Here is a 23,955-nt window from a genome sequence, read left to right as displayed (position 1 = left end):
TTAGTTTATATTTATGTTGAAAATATACCTTTTGGTTTCTTTAAAAGTAAGTGAATTTGGAATTTCATATTTAATACAAAAGAGATTTCCTATAATATCAACAGAATTTTAATAGAAATGACTACATTGCATTTTGACCACATCAGGTGACAATTTTTTAAAACAAATATTACATACGGTAACGACCTTTATAAATGCTCCCAGTTTGGATGATTTGAGGGTACTTTTAATTTGTAAATTAAATCACTTGTCAAACTAATTTTATTGACGAGGTTTTATTTTCAAGTGCGGTAATTAGCTGTTTTATATTAAAATTTTGAAGATTTTTGTGTTGATTTCTCTGTGATTCGATTTATTAAATAAAATGTCGCAGCCTATCGTCAATAACGTGAGTACTAACGAATAATTATTATTATTTGTACCTACAATATCTAGACTTTAGGTACAGGTAGTGAAATATCAACAACTAGAAGCATAGGTCTATAGTTTACTGCTATTCTCAATAATAGTGTACAATGTTTAGATTACACATGTAGGTACCTACTAGAAGATCTTTGTTGTCTAAGGATTATTTACTTATTTTATCTATTATTGCGCACAAACATAAAATACTTTTACATTGTAATAGTAATTTAAGTACAAGGGGGGTCTTATTAAACACGGCGATTTCTTTCATCTCCAGATAGAATTTTTAAAATGACCTGGGATCAAATTATTGAACTTTGTTATTTTTAATCATTCAATGGTTTTATTAAAACTAGTGACCGGTGTAGCACAATAGGCTCCCTTATTTATGAGACTAAAGACAGGTTGTTTTGGCACCTACCTGTCTCTATTGAGATCCAACACTTATGTGCACTATAGCCCAATCTTTCAAGGAATAAAAGCCATCCTATTACTTAATGTGTTTGTAGGAAGCCTACACAGATGTGGTGGAACTGTGTGCCCTGCTACAATGCCTGGGGTTCAGCGTCAAGTCCCTGGATACGAGCGACGGTAACCTCAGCCAGGATGGGGGCGTCAGGAGTGTTGTTATCAATTGTCAGGTAAAACTAATACGTATGGTGAAAGAAAATATCTTGAGGAAACCTTATTTTTCACATCATTGCTAATTCCTTATCTATGTATAACGCTTTGGTGTAATTGACTGTAATCCGACTTAGTGAATTTAGGCATTTAGTGATTGCTAACTACTTTTACTTTTTCTAAGATAAATCTGAGAAAATATTTTTTCTAGCAGTGGGTTAGGAGTAGTTTTATCACGTTGATGACCATTCCCAATAAATGACAATGAGCCTCTTGTCAGCTCACAATTATATAGGACTGAATACATAACTGGTGAAAAGTGTGTATTGTATTGCTTTTTTTTTCTTTATTTTATTTAGGGACTTTTATACAAATGTGTTCTATTGCCTTGTACATTGTACCTATGTAAATCCCTGCTCTGCCTATCCTTCCTGGGATTGAAGGCGTGACGTTATGACTTTATGACGTTAATTTAGCCAGCAAAGAATTTAGAATATTTATCTCGGGTAGATCCCGCTCCTGCGGACTCTGCGGATGTTTGTTAAAGCGGGGAAATCCCTTAGCATGTACCCATCCATAATGTATCTATGGAAATAAGAAAGATCATAAGTTAAGAGTGATTATAACTAATGTTTTATTGTGTAGTTTTTATTATTTAACTAGCTTTTGCCAGCGGCTTCCCGTGGGATAAAAATTCAAATCAGCTCATACCCTGTCTGTTGGTATCCCAAACATCAATATCCGTAATAATTGACGGACAAACATCTAAACAAACAAACTTTCACATTTATATTATTACTAGCTTCAGCCCGCGACTTCGTCCGCGGAAAATTTTAAAAAATAGGGTTGTACTTACTACCCCTAACATTTAGGGGATGAAAAAATAGATGTTGGCCGATTCTCATAGAGACCGGATAAGAAAAAACCATCAAAATCGGTCAAGCCGTTTCGGAGGAGTATGGCAAGGAAAACTGTGACACGAGAATGTTATATATTAGATTTCCCTATGTATTTAGACCACTTTATCCTTCCATTTCCAGTCGTCAGGTCTCCACGTGGTGCTGGAGAGTGCCAGCCTGTCCTGCTCCTGCCCCACCACTGCGAGCCAGCAGAACAGTGGCATCTGGCAGGTGTCTGGTATGACCGGGGGAAAACATTTAGATAAGGTAATATAGGTACTAGAATTTAGCATCTATAAGTTTTCAAGCTATTCCTAATACTGAAACATATTAAACTGAAGACATTATATTATAGTTATAGTCTTAAGGTCAATTTCTGTCTACAAAATACTTTGACTTTGACTGTCCGGTTGGCGCGGTGTCTGGCTGCCGTACAACGTCTATCGGGTTCGATTCCTGCACGAAGCAACTCTTTGTGTGTACTACAAATTGTTGTTTTGGGTTTGGGTTTCATGTGCGTGTGAACTTGAATGTTTGTAAACGCAATCACGAAAGACGAGAAAATCCAATGGTGGGGCAACATATAAATAATAATTAAAAATACTTACCATAAGGTAATTTCTTGTTTTTAGGAATTCGGATGCTCCCTACTTGGGTCTTTACCAAAGAGTCACCGTGAACGTCTTTCGAAGGAGCTTCACGAGATGATCAGATGCATCAAGCAACACAATGAATCGGATGCTGATATGGGCAAGGAGGCTATAGCCAATAGATCGGCTAGTATGGTTGAACTGAACACTCCTGAAAAACGGTTGGTATAACTTGTGTCTACAGGTAGCTTTAACACGCCTTTTTATCCCCGAAGGGGTAGGCAGAGGTGTACATAACGGCGCGTAATGCCGCTACACAATGTACACCCACTTTTTCACTATTTATGTTATAAGTGCCATGTAATATAGGGTGAGCCATATATTGGGCACAGTTCCAGACTCCGTGCTACTACAGAGTAATTTTCAAAAACCGAAAATCTGGGCAGTAATAGGAAATCGAACCCGAGACCTTTTGTCCGGCAGTCGCACTTGCGACCACTCGACAAACGAGGCAGTCACGGGTACAATCGGTACCTACTTAAACAATATAGATACAACCATATTACCAATAGCTATATCAATTTTACTTTCAGGGATTTCCCCTTGAAAACGGACACACCGACTCGGTATCGATCTCTGGACACACTGACGGCAGCCAAGAGGAATACCGACCAGCTTCCAGAGCCTGGGCCCCTGCACAAAGTGGAACATGCTGATGTTTCTGCTGATGGCTGTAAAGACAAGAAGGTGACTACTTATCTATACAAATATAAACATATGTACATTCACGTGCGGGAGAGCTATGCTTCGGCACGAATGGGCGGCTCAACCGAGTGATACCACGGCCTCACAGTAAAGTTTCCCAATCTCCGATTTCCCAACGACTCTTAAATTCCTTACTTGTAACGCATCTGGTGTTTCGGATGTACATTGGCAACGCCGATTGCTTACTATCAAGTGATCCGTCTGCTCGTTTATCGACTTACTTATACCATAAAAAAAACGCCCTTGTCCTATGACGATAGCATAGCTCGATCCTTATAAAGGTACTTTATGGTATCTTGGCCAAACAAAGAGCTTGGTTAAATGCATATTACAGGAGGGCGAATAATAAATCTTTTTATATTTAGTTCAATAGAGATAAATGTCTAATTAAAAGCAAATATTTCTATTTCCAGCAAATAATGTGTCGTAGACAGAGCACGTACACACTATCATCCACACCTGGCAGCGTCCGCAGGCGAAATAAAACTTCAAGGTAAATATCATACCTACTAGATTTTATTATCATCAGCTCAACCGGCTCTTCCATTGCTATAGGCAGAGGCAATGGAACGTCAAATCAGAAGCATATTTGGGGTTTGCTTGTAGAGATTAGTATTCAGTTTCCTACTTAAATACCATTTAAATAAAATCTACTTGTGTTCCATGAACTGCACTTCGAGAAGCCTAAACATAAGTCTTTCAACTAATGAGATATTTTTTTCTATATAAAAAGCTGTCCTCAATCCTAGTGAGAGTGAAACTTATCTTAATAATTTATATTTTTCAGTCCAATACACACTTCTCAAAACACTTTATTGGACAACTTGATAGCTGCAGAAAAGGTAGCAGAGGATTTGCATAGCAAGCTAGTGCACGTGATCAGAGAATATGTGGAAGATGGGAAGCATGATTCTTCAATGTCCTCGCTGACGCTGGACGTCTCCAAGATTTCACTGCTAAAGGTATAACACTGTTATTCCCCGAGAAATAGGCAGAAGTACCTATGTATGTATTAAATGTACCTTGTTGGGACTCCCAATTTGCACTGTCGTAATGTCCCATGTAGGTAATAGGGGCTTTTTGGGCATAGGTACACAACACATGATGTAATGAGTATGCTATCTAGATTGCATTTCATGTCTAAAAGTTTTCCAAATATGGCAAAATTTTAGAAACTTAGCTTATGCAAGACCAAATTATGGTCATGCATTGGTAAGAATGAATCCCACTATATTTTTTCATCTTTCAGTGTCCAGATGCATCCAAAGCTCAATTTGCATCGAGTCCAAATCTATCTGCAATGGGTGTTGCCAAAGAAGACTTCACTAGGCTGAAGAGATTTGAAAGTGTCTCAACATCTAATCTCGTTCCAAAATCGACGGTTGCAAAAGAAAGCAAGATTACATCGAGATTACGCCGTATTTCACCCAATCTTTTTAAATCGAAGAAAGAATCTCCCGGTGTTAAAATAGACAAGCCTGATGCGCGAAGTAAACTGAACAGTAAGTTATCTAAAATCGTGATTGCACATTGACTACTTATAATATAAAAACTAGAACTCTTTGGAGTTTACCTCTTCTAAACAGAATAAGAGAACTACCTACTTTTTTCATTTTGCAGGTCTATTCAAACCGAAAATAGTAACTCCAGTACGTACGCCGCGAGCGAACCCAGAAGCAAGCCCCGGCCTAAGCTCATCACGAAAAAAGTTCAGCCATGTTAAGTCCACTATACCAAGACCGGCTAAGAAGGAATAAAAGATATTTAATTTATATAAAGTTTAATCCAGAACTAACTAGTTAGCGGGCAAGTGATACAATAAACTAATATTTAAATATACTATGTTGTTTTGTTACCATCCTATATTATAATATGTATTTGTAACACAACAGTTGGATAGGCACATCAAGTATCAGATAAATCGGAATTTGTATAAGTTCTCAACAATTTTTCTACTTCTTTCTCTAAAGTTTCGTTCTTGTTTTCGGACGACTTTTTCTTTGTTTTTGACCGTGAAAGCTTACTTGGTTCTTTATCCTTTTTAAGAGCTTTAAATTCTCCACTTTTGTTTCTCTGTAGATGTATTGTAGCAGGGTATATTATACTTTCGATCAATTCTTCTCTCGTCTCTTTCGTAGTGAAGTCACCGTTGCTTTGCGCCGCGTCATGACTTTTCTTCCTGGTTCTTCTGTGTTTTTCAATACAAACTTCATGAACACTTTCTTCTTCACTGTTCGCAGATTGATGGTCGGAATCTAGTTCTTCAACCTGTGCTCTTTCTTGAATTTCTTTCTCCTGACTTCTTGTAGTTAATTCTTTTAAAGTGAACTTGTCACCCTTTAAACATTTCGTTCGGTCCTTTTTCGCTAGTTTAAGGCAAATTGTTGCTTTTGGATAACCAGTGAATTGCTGATAACACTCTCCTTTCTCTAGTGATACAAAAGGTGTGAAAAATCTTCTGGGGTGTATGTCTTCTGGAGTCTCATTCAGTAGTACATAGGCTTTCTTTAGAAATGTTTTTTTATCAATAGGGTTTTGCATATGGAAGAAATTTTCAAGTTGTTCATGTGTCTTTAGCCTCTTTAGTGCATTTCTTTGAACAATATTGTATGAAACCACTGCCATTAGAATGAAAGCTGGCTCATTACTAAGTATGTGATCCCACAATATCAGCCATTCAGAGCAAGTCAGTACTTCACTAAAAGCAGTTTCTAATATTTTCAGGGCATAGGTTTGACTAGTGATGCCAACTTCACAGAAATGATTCAGTAATGGCTGATCATGTTCAGCCAGAATGTTCTCAACAATAGCCAAAACACTAATCGGGGGAAAAGGTGCATACTCAAACCACAATTGACAATAATTGCATAACACGCTGGCCACAGACTCAAAAAGCAAAAGAGGATCTTTTTGAAGAACTTTTACAAAAGGAAACACAAAACCAGGCAAGAACTTCATGACTCCAAATAAGGGACACCAGTGTGCAAGACAGGACAGCAGACGTTTTAGATTTTTGAGTGTAACCGCACTATGTATGGTAAACTGCTTCTCTATATCCTTGTAGGCCGGATGAATACCTTTATCAATGAGACCTGCATATGCAATCTTATTCCGAGGAGTATCAAGCAGTGACCGCCAGATGATGGAGCGGAACTTGTCAGGATACTCACCATATTGCATGAGTATTCTCCTTAGCCTAGCACTATCCATACATACACGCATTTTTTGTTCAATTTGAGTTTTTGAGTTAGTTTGCATTTGAGAGGGACACTTATGTGTGGAGGTACCCGGCATCTCCTTCCTCATAGTTTCTACAACACAATTTTGACAGTTCTGAGCTGAATCCATAACATATGAACAATTATAGATATTAACTTCACCAAGTTGGAGAATGCACAGAAAATATTTTCCTGATGGGCTTACAACAAATCTACGAATACCAGATGATTCTGGGTGTATTATATGGATAACCGTTAATGATTCTAAATCCAGTAAATATAGCACACAGTCACTGCTTAAGATAGCAAGGATCTTGTTTGCTCCTCCATCAAATAATTGCGGGATAAAAGCCAGTTGGTGAGCACCACCTATGTTGTATTTAGACATGTCTATTGTTTTGAGGGCCTTCCAAGTATCCATACTAAACAGAATCAACATGGGAGCAAGCCCCGCCATGGCCATAGCACGGCCGTTCATAGTAAATGCAATACTTTTCATGTGCTTCAACTCACTTGGTATAATTTGCTTAACAGATTTCATACTCTCATGTTTCCAAATTTGTACAGTGTCATTTTGAAAGCATGCTACAAGGTAGTCACCCGCTGGAGAAAACATTATTTGTTGGATTTGAGCACCTAAGAAAGTGTTCAAGGTGAAGTATTTGGTGTAGTTCCGTAGTTCCCATAGGATAGCTTCAACTGGACTGGCGGTCAGGAGATTGTTTGTTTTAACGTTGTTAGAGAAGGAAATGTGTCTTACTGGTGCTGTGTGGCCTGTCAGAGTCAGAGATACTTGTCCAGTCTCAGTGTCCAGGAAGTTCATGTCATATTTCTTTGCGGAAGCGACGACCAGCGTATCTTGTTTGGCCGGCACGAATTGCAAAGCAGTGCACGGCCCAACTCCAGGTAATTTCCAGAATTTTAGGTCGGAAAAGTCAAGTATAAAGATGTTGCCGGCGTTGTCGGCGCACGCGAGCTTGTCATGGGCGTCGTCGAACATGCCCGCGGTGAACCGAATCCTGCGACATTCTCCATTAGAACCTCGAACCGTGTGGTGCAGCTGTAGTATGACACCGTCCTTCGGCTTCGATTTTAACTTGATATCGAATTTTTCGATAGCTTCCCGCTCACCTCTCTTCTCTTGTTCCATCAATGATTTTATCAATAGGTTTATATGAATCGAAAAACATGATATTGTCAGATTGTTGACATATTTTCTTAGATTTATCAGACAAATTATTTAAAATTTGGCGGAATCGAGCAATCAAAACAAAAACAGAGATGTCACAAATTCTTAGCGACAGGCAAAAATGTCAACAACTTGCTACGTTCGGATACAGATATTTTTACTTTTAACTTATCGAAAATAAAAAAAAAAAATGGGATCTATAATTTTAACATCTCATTGCTTTTGTTATTAATATCAAATATATATTTTTATTAAAACAAGTATGTTAAAGTTATGGGAGGCAAAATAAAAGTAGTTCATTTTAATAACAAAACTATAATTTTAAAATAGATATTTTTTTTAGCAAAAATTATATTATTGATACGTACTACGTTCGTATGATGGTTTTCATACAGTTTTTATTTTGTTTGAGCTACATTAACGGTATCATTTAAGTCAAGTGAAAAGGAACGTTAACGATTGATTATGGTAGGGACTTTTTTGAATTACCTCATTAGTTACGGCTAGCCATACGTGGTTCTGATAAATATAGCTGGCTGTGTATAAAACGGCGATAAACTAAACTTTTGCGTCATTTTAGTTTGAATTTGGAATCAGTGCGGTTCAGTATTTTTGCTGTTCGTTATTCACGAGAAGTTTGCGAGTGTTGGAATCTCATCAAGGTATGTTATTAAAATATAATAATTGCATGCAATTTGCAACGAAACTTGATACAACATCACGACTTTAAAACTTCGAAGGGATAAGCAGAGGTGCACATACTTACAGTAATGCCAACTTTTAAGCAGTTGTTTATGAGTCCCGCTCTCGCATCGTTCCCTAGTACTTAATTTTTCATTAACTAGAAAAAGTACGAGAATGTATTTTTCAAAAAATCGCTAAACTTTCGATCGGCTAGGCAGTCAAAACATCATGACGTTTAATCCAGAAATAGTAGGCAGAGATAATTATATACAGTGAAACCTCGTTAAGTGAGACATCAAGGGACCTTCAAATTGGTATCACTTATAGAGGTATTTCACTAACCCAGTGTCTCAGATAACCAGGTATAAATAAACATTTGTCTCATTTACAGAGGGTTCCATTAATGGAGGTGAACATACGGGTTATTTCACATAAAGAGGTGTGATTCTTAAATAAAACAATGTGTTATGTGCACATTTTAAATGAATAAGAATAAGTAAATCAACAAAATAAATGTTTCAAAACTATGTTGTTTCTGTTAATGAGGATTATGCATTAAAATTCACTTGCTGTCTCAGTTATAGAGGTAACTAAGATGATAAATCGAAAGAATGAATCCCAGATAAAGAGGGTTGTTTGTCCCATTAATAGAGGTAATTCAGTGTCAATGGGTAGAGACTCAGTGAGTTCCATTTGTGGAGGTTTCATCACTTACCTATCCAGGTCCCATTTTGTTAACAAGTTTCACTGTATTATGAATGTACCTAGTACCTACAATACTAGGACCTCATTTCTACCAGAGAGTTTAGTAAGTTTATTTTATGTTGAACAAGATCGAATTAAGAGCACGTCCAGCACTCTGATTCGTTGGTTTATTCCAGGCGGCCAATCACGGCGCCGTTCGCGGTCTCGTTTCGATCTCGGTTTACGTAAAAAGCCCTCTGTAGTTTGGGTTGTGAGTTCTACCAGTCACTCAAAAGATGAATGGTTATCATGATAATGGTTCATAGGCGTAGCCAGGGGGGGGGGGTTGGGGGTTCAAACCCCTCCGAAAAATGCGTACCTAGACATTACAGAGCGTTATTTTTGTAGTTAGCATAGTAGGTACATCCCCTGTTTGGCAAAGGTCTCTATGACTACCTATAAATCTGTTTATTAGATATTACATAAATTGTTTTGTTTTTCTCATGTATGAAGGAAGTTTCTTTTTTTTTTTTACTTTTAATGGGTCGACTTTCTTGAACCCCTCCCGATACTAAAACCTGGCTACGCCTATGTAATGGTTTCATACTGATCATTAATGGAACCTTCCTTATCTTTTCAGATTCAAAGATGAAGTTTACATCACTACGGCAGTGTATCAAGAGCAAAAATGTCTGGTCTCCGCATATATTGTTAGACTGTGACCTCGTGGTAGATGGAGACAGCTTCTTCAAGGACTCCTACAGGAGCAGTGAGTGCCAGTACATCCTTGGACCTGAATGCGACAGGTACGCAGACTTCATTAGAAAAAAACTCACTACTTTCCTGGACAGTAATATCAAATGCCATTTTATCTTCAAAGGCGTCACAAAATCAAGCATGGATAAAAGAAAGGAAATTCACGAAAGCATAATCTGCAATCGAACTGCCACTAACATAAACATGGTACCTTATTTCCAACCGCTTTTCGTTCGAGATGTTCAAAAACAAATTCTAGAAGAAATGGACATCAAATATTTCGTCTGCGAATATGACTCTATGGAAGCAATCATTGGTGTTGCCACAAAATTAAAATGTCCCGTTCTAACGGATAAGATAGAGTACTCCCTGTTTGTAGGTGTGTCGTGCATTCCTACGAAATCCGTCTTACGTGTAAATGGATCTAAAAGCTTGATTTGTACAATATATGAGAATGAAAAGGTGAAAAACGCTTTTGGTGTTTATAACAAGACGCCTATGTTACTGGCTTTGCTGAATGAAAATGGAGCCCATTTTGAAAATTTAAAAGAACTTATTGTCGATATGGAAATAGACGCGGTATGGCCAGTTGTGAAATGGGTAAAACGTCAACGAGAAGCTACTTTGGTCAGTACAGTCTTAAAAGGCATTTATGAAGATAAGCATAAAGATGATTTGAAGGATGTATACGAGAGAATTCAGACGCTGTACGTTTATCCGTTGTGCAATTTAGCCGTGAAATATTTCCAAAGGGATAGAGTTCACGGTCTGTTCCCAGATGACAAGAAATGGTTCGTAAAGGGAGTTTCCAATGGAAGGATAGCACCTGCTTACATACATTTGAGGAAAGAAAATTTTCTTTTCGGTTCCACGTTGATGTATTACAGCAAGCGTCCTGATGCTTTGTTAGCAGCATTTGAAATTGTCTCCTATAGTCACTGCCTTTTGACAAATTCACAAAGTTCCACTATCACTTTTATTGGTAGACAGGATGATAATACTGTGGTTCAAGAAATTTCTAGATGTTGGGTCAAAAACATACGTCAAAGAGGTATTTTTACGAAACTTCGCGATGGCAAGAAGTTAAAGGCGAATGAATGTGACGTTTTTAAGGAGTTCGTAGAAGAAGTTCTGCCTGGATTTAATTTCAGTAATCTTGAGTTAGTTCCCTCAAATTGTTGGCTCCTCATTATAACTTTAGTCTACTATATTTTAAAGAAAAACAAGTATTTCATCGATGCCGCGTACTGCATACTTTTATCGTATATTGTTTTAGGGCCAGTGTCAAAAAGGGTTGATAAATTTAAAAAGGCTGAATCAGAGTCACATATTGAAATTGATTGTATGTTTTTTTATAACAATTTAAAATTTATGTTCGAAAAGGCAGACCTGAGTCAAAAGTACAATAGTAGCGCTGTGTCTTCATTTTTAGAATTTCAACATTGCTTACAGCATATGAATTATTTGAATAAGCTTTGCGGTGAAAAGATCCCCTGTACCGTTTACCACAAAACTTACAATGCAACATTTATTTATAACTTATTTACGTTTATTGATAACAAAAATCATCTAATGGAATATTTAGAAAGCAAGTTTGCAGGGTCATTTTGTTTGAAAATGTATAAAAACGTTGTCGATGGTTTTGAGAATTGTCTCAAACCAGAGGGATGGAGCTATACAACCTACATAGCTCCGTCCCTCTTGCACTGATCAGTGATCGACCATTCTGACACAATTGTAATAGCAGACTAAGGCCCCTGGATGTATAAAATCCGAGATGCAAATTCAACGTGTCATGCGGGCTGCATACAATGAGAGCAACAGTCGTAAGAAAATAAAAATATGTGTCTAATATTTTAAAATAATCTATAAGACGGACATTACAATAAAAATTAGTCATCCAATATATTGGCGAAGTGTGTTTGTAGTTATTTAAAAAATATTATTATATTTAAAAAATAATATGAATATATTTATTAGACATAAGTTTAGTTTAGTTAACATTATAAAATTATTATTTTATTATTTTCAGCTTACTCACGTAACTATTTGACGAGGAACTCTACTACTTTCAAGCCATGCTAGAAGCTTATATTCATGAGCAACGTCGCGCTGCTACCGAGTCTCTAGTTTGGCTTGAAACTACTCGAGATTCTCGTCAAATAGTTACGTGAGTAAGCCAAAAAAACATAATAATTATTTTAGTATTTAGTAGTATTTTAAATATTATTTAAGTTGTATTTTATAAGTAGCATTAAAACATGTAATTTAAGAAGTATTTAAATAGGTAAATAAATATATGGAATTATGATATATGCATAGAATCTCATACGAAGGTTATAATATAAACATTATAAAGTAGGTACCTAGTTACTTATACATTAATTACCATGTATTGTATTTCTGACTAAACAACTATGTAATCTGATTTAGAAATAAATAAGCATGCTAGGTACGTTCCTATATAGACTGATGTACAATATGTAATTGGTGAAAGGTTTATTTGTACTAATTATACCTAGAGTAAGTACATTTATTTCGATAGAACTTATTTTAATTATCACCTAACCTTAAGTGGAAAATGTATTTATTGTATTTTCGGATTCAAATAAATGACTATTTACACAACCTATCCAATTATTATTATTTGTGTGACATACCTTTTCTAGATAATATACATAGGTATTTAGTGTAATTTATATTGTCATATTTAAGTTTGTTTACGTAAAACAACATTGCGACATTCTTACGTTCCATCAAAACAGCACAAACTGGCGCGGGCGGGTCGCTCGGACACGGCTTATAACCCCAATTATTTTCAGTGGTACATTTTCTCCGTAAACTGTTCCGTTTTTTCACCTCGCGGGGAAATGCGAGTTAATTTGACGTAAAACGATTATGGCGGTCGCGCCGTCCGCGCAGGCGCAGTACGGCATCAGACACGAACCGCGCTCCCGCGCACTCGCGACCATTCAAATGGAACCGTGACGTTGGGCGCGAACATTTAAAATGTAACAAGTTGTTGACAGTCGCCAGCAAACAACATCATTGTTAACTTTTGCAACAAAAGATAGCACATGATATAGAAAACAATCGACTTTACCTATACAAACATCGGATACATGACAAAAGCGAACGGGAAATTAATAAATCACGGCTGAATTCTTTACTAACGACGCGTTTGCAATGCGGTCTAATAGCGACAGTAAAATCTGTTTTCTCTGAGATTCCGCGGGCGTGTGGTCCGTGCGTTTCTGGTAGTCGAGCATATGCCGACGTATCGGTTGGTGGAAAGCGCGGGCGTGTTTCCTCGGATCCTACGCGTGATCAAGATGTGCTTCCTCAACGTGCTGAGGCTTCACGTGTCGCAGAGCCAGCGGCAGAAGCGGCTGTACAAGCAGTACATGGAGCAGCTGGCGGGGGCCTACGTGGAGCGCTGCACGGACCTGAGCTCGCACTGGGACCGCCGGTACAGCTACAGGGTGCCCTCCCCGGAGTGGCGCTACTCGCTGCCCTGCGAGGACCACTGGTGCAGCACGGACGGCTCCCGCTCCTGCTGCGGCTCGGAGTGCACAGACAGTGGGAGATGCTCCTCGCCATGCTGCTCAGAAGTGATCTTCAATGGCGGGCACCATTTCAGCGGGAAGAGAACGCCCAACATGCATGTTTGTCATCCCATTTGCTATCCCGGGAACTTTGGGTGAGTACTCACTTTCTAATAACAATTAGCTCGTATTGTTTTTCTGGGGTATACATTTACAATTCTGTTACTATTCTTCAAAGCATACCTAATACATGGGTGATTTTGAAGAGTTTAGACGATTCATATTATTATTATCTTACATTCCGTAGCAGACAATAATGCAACGTTGTATTTTGCACAATCTTTTTATTAGCTAACTAGCTTTTGCCCGCGACTTCGTTCGCGTGGAATAGTGACTTCCGGCAAATTTTTGGTTTTAACCACATAGTTCCCATAGCTATAGGCTGATGATGATGATGATGAGTTCCCGATCTCGCGGGATCTTTTCAAAAATGAGATGTGGAAGATATTCCAGGGAACTCTTCAAAAGTCAACATAATCAGCTCTGCGTTTGATTTTAATAGATGTATACTCACTTAGGGCATTGAAAAAATAGTTTAAAAACGGACTTTAACTAAAGAAATATTATAATCTTTCCGAACTTAAGATGAAAACTAACTTAAAACTAAAGAAAGCTACGAATTACGAATTTATAACAATTAAAAAAGAAATTATATTAGAACCTATCCTTTATGCTATAATAACCAAGCTTAAACTAAATAATTTAAAAGAAACGACTTAAATCTAATCTAATTAATTTATAAATTAGACTTACAATTTTATTAAAAAAACTAACTACAGTAACTACTAATAATCGATATCAAACTAAACCTACGTTAAAAAGTTTAACCAGAAAACCAGGAAAACCCAACAAATAAACTTATTAATTGACAAATACAACGAAACCTATCTATATATACATATAATAAAATCGTAGAAAAGTGCTGTCTGTACATTGAAAATAAAAACAAAAAAAATAGCAGGGGTTATTGTTATGTCGATGTCGAACCCAAAAATGTAATTAACTTTTTTTTTGTCTGTTTGTCTGTTTGTCTGTTCGTCTGTGCGCGCTAATCTCAGAAACGGCTGATCCGAGTTGGATGCGGTTTTCACGAATATATTGTGGGATGCTTAAATTTACATTTAGTGTTTGTTTCATGTCAATCGGTTCATAAATAAAAAAGTTATGTCAAATTAAAGAATCACGTCGAACATTCTATGCTTATACCATTAATCTCCGCAACTATTTGACGGATTTGGTTGAAATTTGGTACAGATATAGTTTAGAACCTTAGAAAGGACATAGATATATTTTTATTTCAAAAATCAAAAAATAAAAATAAGAAATAAATTATTTATAAATAATTCTATGTCGATCGTTACACGACTTCGGTTCATGTTATTGTTTTAATTTATCGAAAAAAGTAAATAAATAGTAAAAAGGTATGAAAAAAATAATATCAATATAATTAAACTTTTAGTACAAAGAAAATGCCCGAACGGAGTATAAATAAATAATCCAAGTTGTCTTTATCCTCGATAGATGGCGTTGGGATCGAAATAGATCGCGCTAGGGTTTCGTTACATTCATTTGGTTGGGTATCGGCCGAGCGCTTCGGTACTATCGTAGAAAAAGTGTATTATCAGTCGTATGATTATTTGTCTGTAGTGGTCCTGCTGTTTCGTATATTCTAAATTGGTTTCGTTGTATTTGTCAATTAATAAGTTTATTTGTTGGGTTTTCCTGGTTTTTTGGTTAAACTATTTAACGTAGGTTTAGTTTGATATCGATTATTAGTAGTTACTGTAGTTAGTTTTTTTAATAAAATTGTAAGTCTAATTTATAAATTAATTAGATTAGATTTAAGTCGTTTCTTTTAAATTATTTAGTTTAAGCTTGGTTATTATAGCATAGAGGATAGGTTGTAATATAGTTTCTTTTTTAATTGTTATAAATTCGTAATTCGTAGCTTTCTTTAGTTTTAAGTTAGTTTAAGTCCGTTTTTAAACTATTTTTTCAATGCCCTAAGTGAGTATACATCTATTAAATTCAAACGCAGAGCTCATTATGTTGATTTTTGAAGAGTTCCCTGGAATATCTTCCACATCTCATTTTTGAAGAGATCCCGCGAGATCGGGAACTATGTGGTTAAAACCAAAAATTTGCCGGAAGTCACTATTCCACGCGAACGAAGTCGCGGGCAAAAGCTAGTTTAGAATATACGAAACAGCAGGACCACTACAGACAAATAATCATACGACTGATAATACACATTTTCTACAATAGTACCGAAGCGCTCGGCCGATACCCAACCAAATAATTGTAACAAAACCATAGCGCAATCTATTTCGATCCCAACGCCATCTATCGAGGATAAAGACAACTTGGATTATTTATTTATACTCCGTTCGGGCATTTTCTTTGTACTAAAAGTTTAATTATATTGATATAATTTTTTTCATACCTTTTTACTATTTGTTAACTTTTTTTCGATGAATTAAAACAATAACATGAACCGAAGTCGTGTAACGATCGACATAGAATTATCTATACTCCGTTAGAGCGTTTTCTTTGTACTAAAAGTTGTATTATGTTATATTTTTCATTGCTTTTTACTATTTTGTAAAAACAAATTTCCAATGAATTAAAACAATAACATGAACTGAACAATTGTAATTACACCATTGTGCGATCAACGCCATCTATCTACGGAGTATAGGAACAGCCCGACATTGTTCAATTCCGTACTATAAGTACGAAATTGAACAATAGATGGCGCTGTATGTCCGGAATAAATTTATTTTTATTTTTATTTTATTTTTATTTTTATTTTTATTTTTATTTTTATTTTTATTTTTATTTTTATTTTTATTTTATTTTTATTTTATGTTTATTTTATTTTTATTTTTATTTTATTTTTTTTTATTTATTTTTTTTTTATTTTTATTTAATTTTTTTTATTTTTATTTAATTTTTTTTATTTTATTTTTATTTTATTTTTATTTTTATTTTTATTTTTATTTTATTTTTATTTTATTTTTATTTTATTTTTATTTTATTTTTATTTTATTTTTATTTTATTTTATTTTTATTTTATTTTATTTTTATTTTATTTTTATTTTATTTTTATTTTTATTTTATTTTTATTTTATTTTTATTTTATTTTATTTTTATTTTATTTTTATTTTATTTTTATTTTTATTTTTATTTTTATTTTTATTTTTATTTTATTTTTATTTTATTTTTATTTTATTTTTATTTTATTTTTTGATTTTTGAAATAAAAATATATCTATGTCCTTTCTAAGGTTCTAAACTATATCTGTACCAAATTTCAACCAAATCCGTCAAATAGTTGCGGAGATTAATGGTATGAGCATAGAATGTTCGACGTGATTCTTTAATTTGACATAACTTTTTTATTTATGAACCGATTGACATGAAACAAACACTAAATGTAAATTTAAGCATCCCACAATATATTCGTGAAAACCGCATCCAACTCGGATCAGCCGTTTCTGAGATTAGCGCGCACAGACGAACAGACAAACAGACAAACAGACAAACAGACAAACAGACAAACAGACAAAAAAAAAGTTAATTACATTTTTGGGTTCGACATCGACATAACAATAACCCCTGCTATTTTTTTTATTTTTATTTTCAATGTACAGACAGCACTTTTCTACGATTTTATTATATGTATATAGATTATGTTTATTTTATTTTTATTTTTTTTTTATTTTTTTTTATTTATTTTTTTTTATTTTTATTTAATTTTTTTTATTTTTATTTAATTTTTTTTATTTTATTTTTATTTTATTTTTATTTTTATTTTATTTTTATTTTATTTTTATTTTATTTTTATTTTATTTTTATTTTTATTTTATTTTTATTTTATTTTTATTTTATTTTATTTTTATTTTATTTTATTTTTATTTTATTTTTATTTTTATTTTATTTTTATTTTATTTTATTTTTATTTTATTTTTATTTTATTTTTATTTTATTTTTATTTTATTTTTATTTTATTTTTATTTTATTTTATTTTTATTTTATTTTTATTTTATTTTTATTTTATTTTTATTTTATTTTTTGATTTTTGAAATAAAAATATATCTATGTCCTTTCTAAGGTTCTAAACTATATCTGTACCAAATTTCAACCAAATCCGTCAAATAGTTGCGGAGATTAATGGTATGAGCATAGAATGTTCGACGTGATTCTTTAATTTGACATAACTTTTTTATTTATGAACCGATTGACATGAAACAAACACTAAATGTAAATTTAAGCATCCCACAATATATTCGTGAAAACCGCATCCAACTCGGATCAGCCGTTTCTGAGATTAGCGCGCACAGACGAACAGACAAACAGACAAACAGACAAACAGACAAACAGACAAACAGACAAACAGACAAAAAAAAAGTTAATTACATTTTTGGGTTCGACATCGACATAACAATAACCCCTGCTATTTTTTTTATTTTTATTTTCAATGTACAGACAGCACTTTTCTACGATTTTATTATATGTATAGATTGGGTATAACGGAAAGTGTAATATTTTTTATCGCGGTTAGAAATAGACTGTACTAAAGTTACGGTATACTTGTCTGTAGCTATTTAGAAAAAGGTAAGTAGTGTTTATTGCGAGTTTATGGTGTATACAAGTATGGGAACCAACTGTATATTTGCGATTATTGTCTGCCTCTTTTTGCTGTGCGTTTTAACTAGGAAATCGGGAGTTCCAAAGCAGTTGTATTTTGAGAAGTATTCGTGACACGTTAAGTTATCTTTTTCTTTATCTTTGGTATTGTTTGTGATTGTGACCTATCGTACTCTATCGATTTATGATCTTTAGTTATACGAAATTCTTATACTCTTTCGTACTAAAAATTAGGAATTTAAAAATAGGATATCTCATAAAAGGAGATACCGACAAAGTGTTTGGACAGTCTAATCGTCTGATAGTCTAATAGATGATATTTAATTTAATCCTCCATATACGAGTATCGCCTAATTAGACAGTAATATTAATGGACTCTTTAATGTGGTTTTTAAATGTTTGTAAACATTAAATACCTAGTTGCTGGATGCTTGTTGCACTTGCAACTGCAACATTTCGTCATTTCATATTTTCAAAATCATTAAAATGTTATGGTCTCATGGCCATCTGAATTTAGGATTTTATTAGTAGTTACAATGAGGTCTGAATTATGAATATCTTCAAACTAATGAAGACTTTTAAAAGTTTCGTTAACTTTTAGGGCTACCGAGAACTTGAAAGAAACGATTTGAAAAATTATTTCATTTTCAACGAGCTTACCTACATTTCCCTTGAAATGTAATCTTGGCTAAATAGCCTAGATAAGCCTAGATCCTAAATAGGATCTACTCCGGAGAAGTCTTTTAATTCCACACGAATTATGCCACAAACGGAAAGGTGATATCCAATAAGAGATTACATGCATTTCCGAAAGCACTGGATGGGGATATTATAAGTATTATTTATCGAAGTACATACATAATGTAATACATGGTAATAAGCATAAAACTATTAGAGCATAACAGAAACCCAGGCTTAGATATGTCATTAAACCATAAGATCGATTTTTCAATGACAAAAATTACATAACAAGATTTCCTATTGTTAGGACTTCTACTTGAATACATCATTTTTGGATTAAGATAGCTTTTTGCTATGGAATTTCTGCTAAAAATCATCTAGATTTTTAAAGATTTTTTCTAGGTGCAGAGATTAAAATTTGTTAAATATGAAAATAATCTTTATAAAAGATGCACTTTGTTCCAACGCCTATAAACTACCAAACATTAAATTTAACGTTTGTACAAATACTACCATATAGCTCGATACATGGTGTTGGGATCGAGTTAAATCGCGATAGGGTTTCGTTGCCGACAAAAATTTTTATTAGACTGCTAAGTTGACAAAGTAAAGTAAAGTTGATAAAGTCTCGCTCTGAGGTATTCGAGTATCCTTGGCTTCAAAGGACCTTGTGCTGATAATGTACAATATAGTAATTTTACAGTATATTAATTTAAGACATTAGCAGCTAAATCACCCTTCATACGCATAATAGTCTATCTCTATGAAGATCAGCTACATGGGGTAGATAGGCTAAACAAGGACACCTAGCAAAGGGCTGATGATTAACCAGGAGAGCCTGGTTCTATAAAGCCTCACTTTCATAATATCATAGGATATTAACCTCTTGCAAGACTGCATGTACTGCTCACCGGAGCGTGTATGCAATGGAATTAAAGGCTACGATTGTTTCACGCGAACATGTTGTTTTCTTAGCTCAGTATGTGTCATTTTAATGGCTACATGGTTATTTGAACAGGTGACAGGTGATTCTGGATTTACAATCTTATTTTTTTGACAGTAAAGTTGGTAATACAGTGAAACTTGGTTAAGTGGGACCTGGATAAGTGAGAAACCTCCACAAATGGAACTCATACTGAGGTCCCTACCCATTGGCACTGAATCACCTCTATTAGTGGGACAAACAACCCTCTATATCTGGGATTTGTTCTTTCGATTTATCATTTTAGTTACCTCTATAACTGAGACAGCAAGTGAATTTTAATGCATAAACCTCAGTAACTGAGACAACATCGTTTTGCTTGTTGATTCACTTATTCTTATTCATTTATAATGTGCACATAAAACATTGTTTTATTTAAGAATCACACCTCTTTATGTGAAATAACCCGTATGTTCACCTCCATTAATGGAACCCTCTGTAAATGAGACAAATATTCATTTATACCTGGTTATCTGAGACACTGGGTTAGTGGAATACCTCTATAAGTGATACCAATTTGAAGGTCCCTTGGCTGTCTCACTTAACGAGGTTTCACTGTATATTGAAGAAGTTTGATAGTTTGGGCTATCTTTAAAAGTACTTAGAGCGCTGGAGTCGTCATTACTCGGCGTTTTCAGAATTTTGGAAAATTTCTAAGTATTCAGTCTGGAATTGTGCCCAGTATATGGCAATAGACTTATTACAATGGTGAAAAGTGGGTGTATATTGTATAGCGGAATTATGTGCCGTAATTTGCATCTGCCTACCCTTTCGGGGATAAAGGGGTGACAGGGTTTACATTGAGCTAGGTCATTTGCTGACTGTTGACTGTTTACGGTTTTGTTTAGATATAATTATACGTTTCTTGTATACAAATAAACCGCCTGCTTTGGTTGTGAATCAGATTAATAAAAATAATAGACATTTCCTGTATTCCGCGCAAAACAATTTCAATAGGTCGTTGTTCAATTATTATCATTTAGGTATTGTAGAAATCTGTATGGTAAATATAATAGAAAAAAAAAACAATCTTGAGGAAACAAAATAAAAAATAAAAACAAGAGAGTGAGGAAAATAAAATTCATTATTATGAGTTGCATAAATATGCGATTTAAAACAATTTTTTTCTTCATGAAAATTGGTTTCAGTTTGTTTACGGCCAGGTTTATGTTTTTTCTTATTCTTTTTTTTTTAAACGTTGCCCTATATTAGGATTTACTCCTGTGTTATGTGTGCATTTACATACATACACGTTCACATATACATGACACTCAGACCCGAAACAGCAATTTGTAGATCACAAAAGAGTTTTTCTGAGCGGTAATTGAATCCGCTACACAGCCACTGCGCCAACCAGTCAACGTAAGTGATATAAAGTTGTTAAAAACGACATAATATAATCAAGTACCAAGTTACTCCACAAACAATTAGGTTAAGTACCAAATTTAATTACAGACAATTATAGCGTTGAACCTCTTCCTAACTTTCAATTTCAAAAAGATGAAACAATAACTTAACGCGAGTACTACTCACCTACTTAGTTGAATTCTTTTGTTACGAAACATCAATAAAAAGCAGATTACATGCTTGTAACACTTGTGGAGAAAAGTGACGCGTGTCATAATCATTTTGATGACACAATCAGGCATATAAACACAAACAATTTGTTTTATGATGCCCGCAGATGATAAACTTTAGTTGCAAAACTTGATTTTCAAGTAAATTTAAGAATACGTGTTAGGTACTTATTTTATTATCTGTGGCCTCGTATGTCATAAGGTTTTAGTTTTCACTCTCTTTTTATTCTATCTTTTGTCTTTTACCCGCTGCTTGGCTTGGTAGGGATCGTAATTGTGTTTTATTATCATACTAATATTATAATTTTAAGTGTAAGAGAGCTATGCTTCGGCTCGATCGCAGAGATAGCACGACCTCGCAGAAAAACCGATGTCAAACAACGCTTGCGTTGTGTTTCGGTGTGAGAGTGAGGTTATTGGAGGCTCTATAACCCCTTTACCAATCTTCCCAATTCCTGATTCCCCGACAACCTTTGAATTATTTTACACCAAAATGGCTGAAGAGATCAAATTGAAATTTAGAACAGGGGTAGGTTATGGTCTGGAATAAGACATAGGACACGTTTTATCTTTCGGAACCGCGGGTGAAGCCGCTGGCAGAAACTAGACGCAACATAAAAATGATTATTTAATTCGAAGCAGTAATTCCAAAGATTAGCGTATTCAAAAAGACGTGCCCTTTTACACTATCTGCCGTTTTAGTCTCAATTCATACTGCCACAATTTTGTAGTTTTCGTCTTAAGTATGTCTAAAGTACCAATTTGTTTATTAAGAAATCAAATAAACGTAACCCATTTAATGCTGCCAACTAATTAGTTATAGGTACTAATTACTAATTAGATCGTTATTAGACATTTCCCGCCAAACAGTTTTGTAGTACATACTACATAGGTACTTGCGTTACATGCTTATTTCAACGCATAAATTAATGAACAAATATTGTAAGTAACTATGTATGTATCGAAGTACTAGCTATATTGCTTATAATGAATTATCGTTTAACTAAAAATAACGGCTTACTCACGTAAATATACTGAGAAAAGCTCTACTAGTTTCGAGACACAGAGGGACTCTTCCTCATGAGTAGCGTGCGCGGACGCGGCTACGTCGCGTAGGCTAGTAATTTAGTATCTCTCATCATAGTTAGGTATTAGTATTTAATTTAAATTTACTTATAGACACTATCCCGCCCACTGACATATTAAATAACTAACCAGTAATAACTCATATGCTGCGCATTACCATGGTTCCTTGTCGTAGCTTGAAACTAGTCAAGTAGGTAGCCTTTCCGAACAGTTTAATGAGTTGACGTATAGACAAAAATTTCTCTACACAAACTGTTGTTTACAAAAAGAAAATAACACCGAAAACTTATTTATCTACATCTTACATAAAAATATAGTAGAAAGGCGAATTATTTTTAAAATAACGGTGTTACCATTGCATTGTACATTTTTGCGTTGACATGCGCAGTTTAAATACTGGCAACATTTCTACGCAATTATGCGTCATGACAGACGTGTATCCGAACATATGTTGGTGGGTAACATTTGCGTGTTTGAGGCTCATTATAATATACTTAATTGTATAGAATTTGTTATGTGAGAGTAAATAATGGTATGAAGAAACCATTTCGTTGAAATTACGTATCTATGTGTAATAGTAACCTATCATTTTTAAGTTAATTTACGAGATCTCTCTTTGACAGTCTCTTTAATCAAAAGTACCTAATCAAAACGAGAGCGCGTTCGGCGCTCTGATTGGTTGGTTCATTTGAGCCGGCCAATCAGAGTACACTGTGTACTTTAGTTTTAAGGCTTTTCGAAAATTTATTAGAGTTCTCTTTAAAAAAGGTTATAGTTATATCTGCAAGTTACAAGTTGGCGTAACGCCTGGGTAACTGGCTGCCGTGTAACGTGCAGCGGGTTCGTTTCCGCACGGAGCAACTCTTTGTATGTTCCACAAATTGGTGTTCGGGTCTGGGTGTCATGTGCATGTGAATTTCTATATTGGTAAATGCACCCATGACACAGGAGAAAACATTAGACGGGGCAAATTAAAAAAAAAAGTATAATATCTATCATTACGCAGTCCATTGCTGGACTAAGTGCATCTCCTTAAGAACGTTTTATCTAGAGTTATTTCATAAAGAATGTCGAAACATGCAGCAAACAAAATGTATGTCTTATTGATTAAATGAAGCGTAAAACATTTCATTATTACTCTTAATTTATAGTTAGGTATTTATTACTTGATTACACGAATATTGTGTTAGTAATGTCCATTTTATTAAAAACTGGACTAGCGTTCGTGTAAATCTTCAATTAATAATGTATTATTGCCAATTATTGTGTCGCCTTTCCATTGTGTTATTTGTAATTAATATGTCACGTTAATGTTTTAATTTGGCGCCCACGTGGGACAATTTTTTGTTTATGTGTGTTTACGCTTGGCGGCGCTAGTGTAGCGTTAGGGAATTTTGATTATAAAGAAGATGGATCAATATGTCCCCACGTTCTATAACAACGTGACATATGTAAAAATAAAGATAAATAGAAAATAAAAATAAAGATGTTTTATTTTTCTTTTACCAAATTCTATTACCATTAGAATCAGGATTCCTAATAGTAACAAAGCGTATATTAGTTT

General features: G+C 34.5%; 4 protein-coding genes across 4 annotated transcripts in view; 3 read left to right on the top strand and 1 right to left on the bottom strand.

Annotated features, from left to right (window-relative positions):
- Positions 1-217: 217 nt before the first annotated feature.
- LOC118271931 (uncharacterized) lies at positions 218-7,809 on the top strand. The gene is made up of 9 exons (XM_050693854.1): positions 218-388; positions 915-1,046; positions 2,067-2,192; positions 2,558-2,736; positions 3,109-3,262; positions 3,694-3,773; positions 4,068-4,242; positions 4,530-4,782; positions 4,901-7,809. The coding sequence occupies exons 1-9, from the start codon at positions 365-367 to the stop codon at positions 5,035-5,037; spliced, it is 1,260 nt and encodes a 419-aa protein (XP_050549811.1). The 5' UTR covers positions 218-364; the 3' UTR covers positions 5,038-7,809.
- LOC118271930 (TBC1 domain family member 31) lies at positions 5,044-7,648 on the bottom strand. Its single transcript, XM_035588196.2, has one exon. It carries the CDS (start codon positions 7,646-7,648, stop codon positions 5,186-5,188), a length of 2,463 nt encoding a protein of 820 aa, XP_035444089.1. The 3' UTR covers positions 5,044-5,185.
- Positions 7,810-8,199: 390 nt separating the features above from the next.
- LOC118271768 (uncharacterized) lies at positions 8,200-12,443 on the top strand. The gene is made up of 2 exons (XM_035587967.2): positions 8,200-8,349; positions 9,696-12,443. Exon 2 carries the CDS (start codon positions 9,704-9,706, stop codon positions 11,519-11,521), a length of 1,818 nt encoding a protein of 605 aa, XP_035443860.2. The 5' UTR covers positions 8,200-8,349; positions 9,696-9,703; the 3' UTR covers positions 11,522-12,443.
- Positions 12,444-12,742: 299 nt separating this feature from the next.
- The window catches only part of LOC118271766 (espin), a 132,510-nt gene continuing 121,297 nt past the window's right edge, over positions 12,743-23,955 (top strand). Inside the window, exon 1 of the mRNA XM_035587964.2 lies at positions 12,743-13,511. Coding sequence (XP_035443857.2) covers positions 13,081-13,511 — 431 coding nt within the window. The 5' untranslated portion in view covers positions 12,743-13,080. The remainder of the gene's footprint in view (positions 13,512-23,955) is intronic.

The sequence above is a fragment of the Spodoptera frugiperda genome, chromosome 5 (genome assembly GCF_023101765.2).
Source record: "Spodoptera frugiperda isolate SF20-4 chromosome 5, AGI-APGP_CSIRO_Sfru_2.0, whole genome shotgun sequence".
NCBI classification, from domain to species: domain Eukaryota; kingdom Metazoa; phylum Arthropoda; class Insecta; order Lepidoptera; family Noctuidae; genus Spodoptera; species Spodoptera frugiperda.
This window is presented reverse-complemented; position numbering and strand designations above follow the sequence as displayed.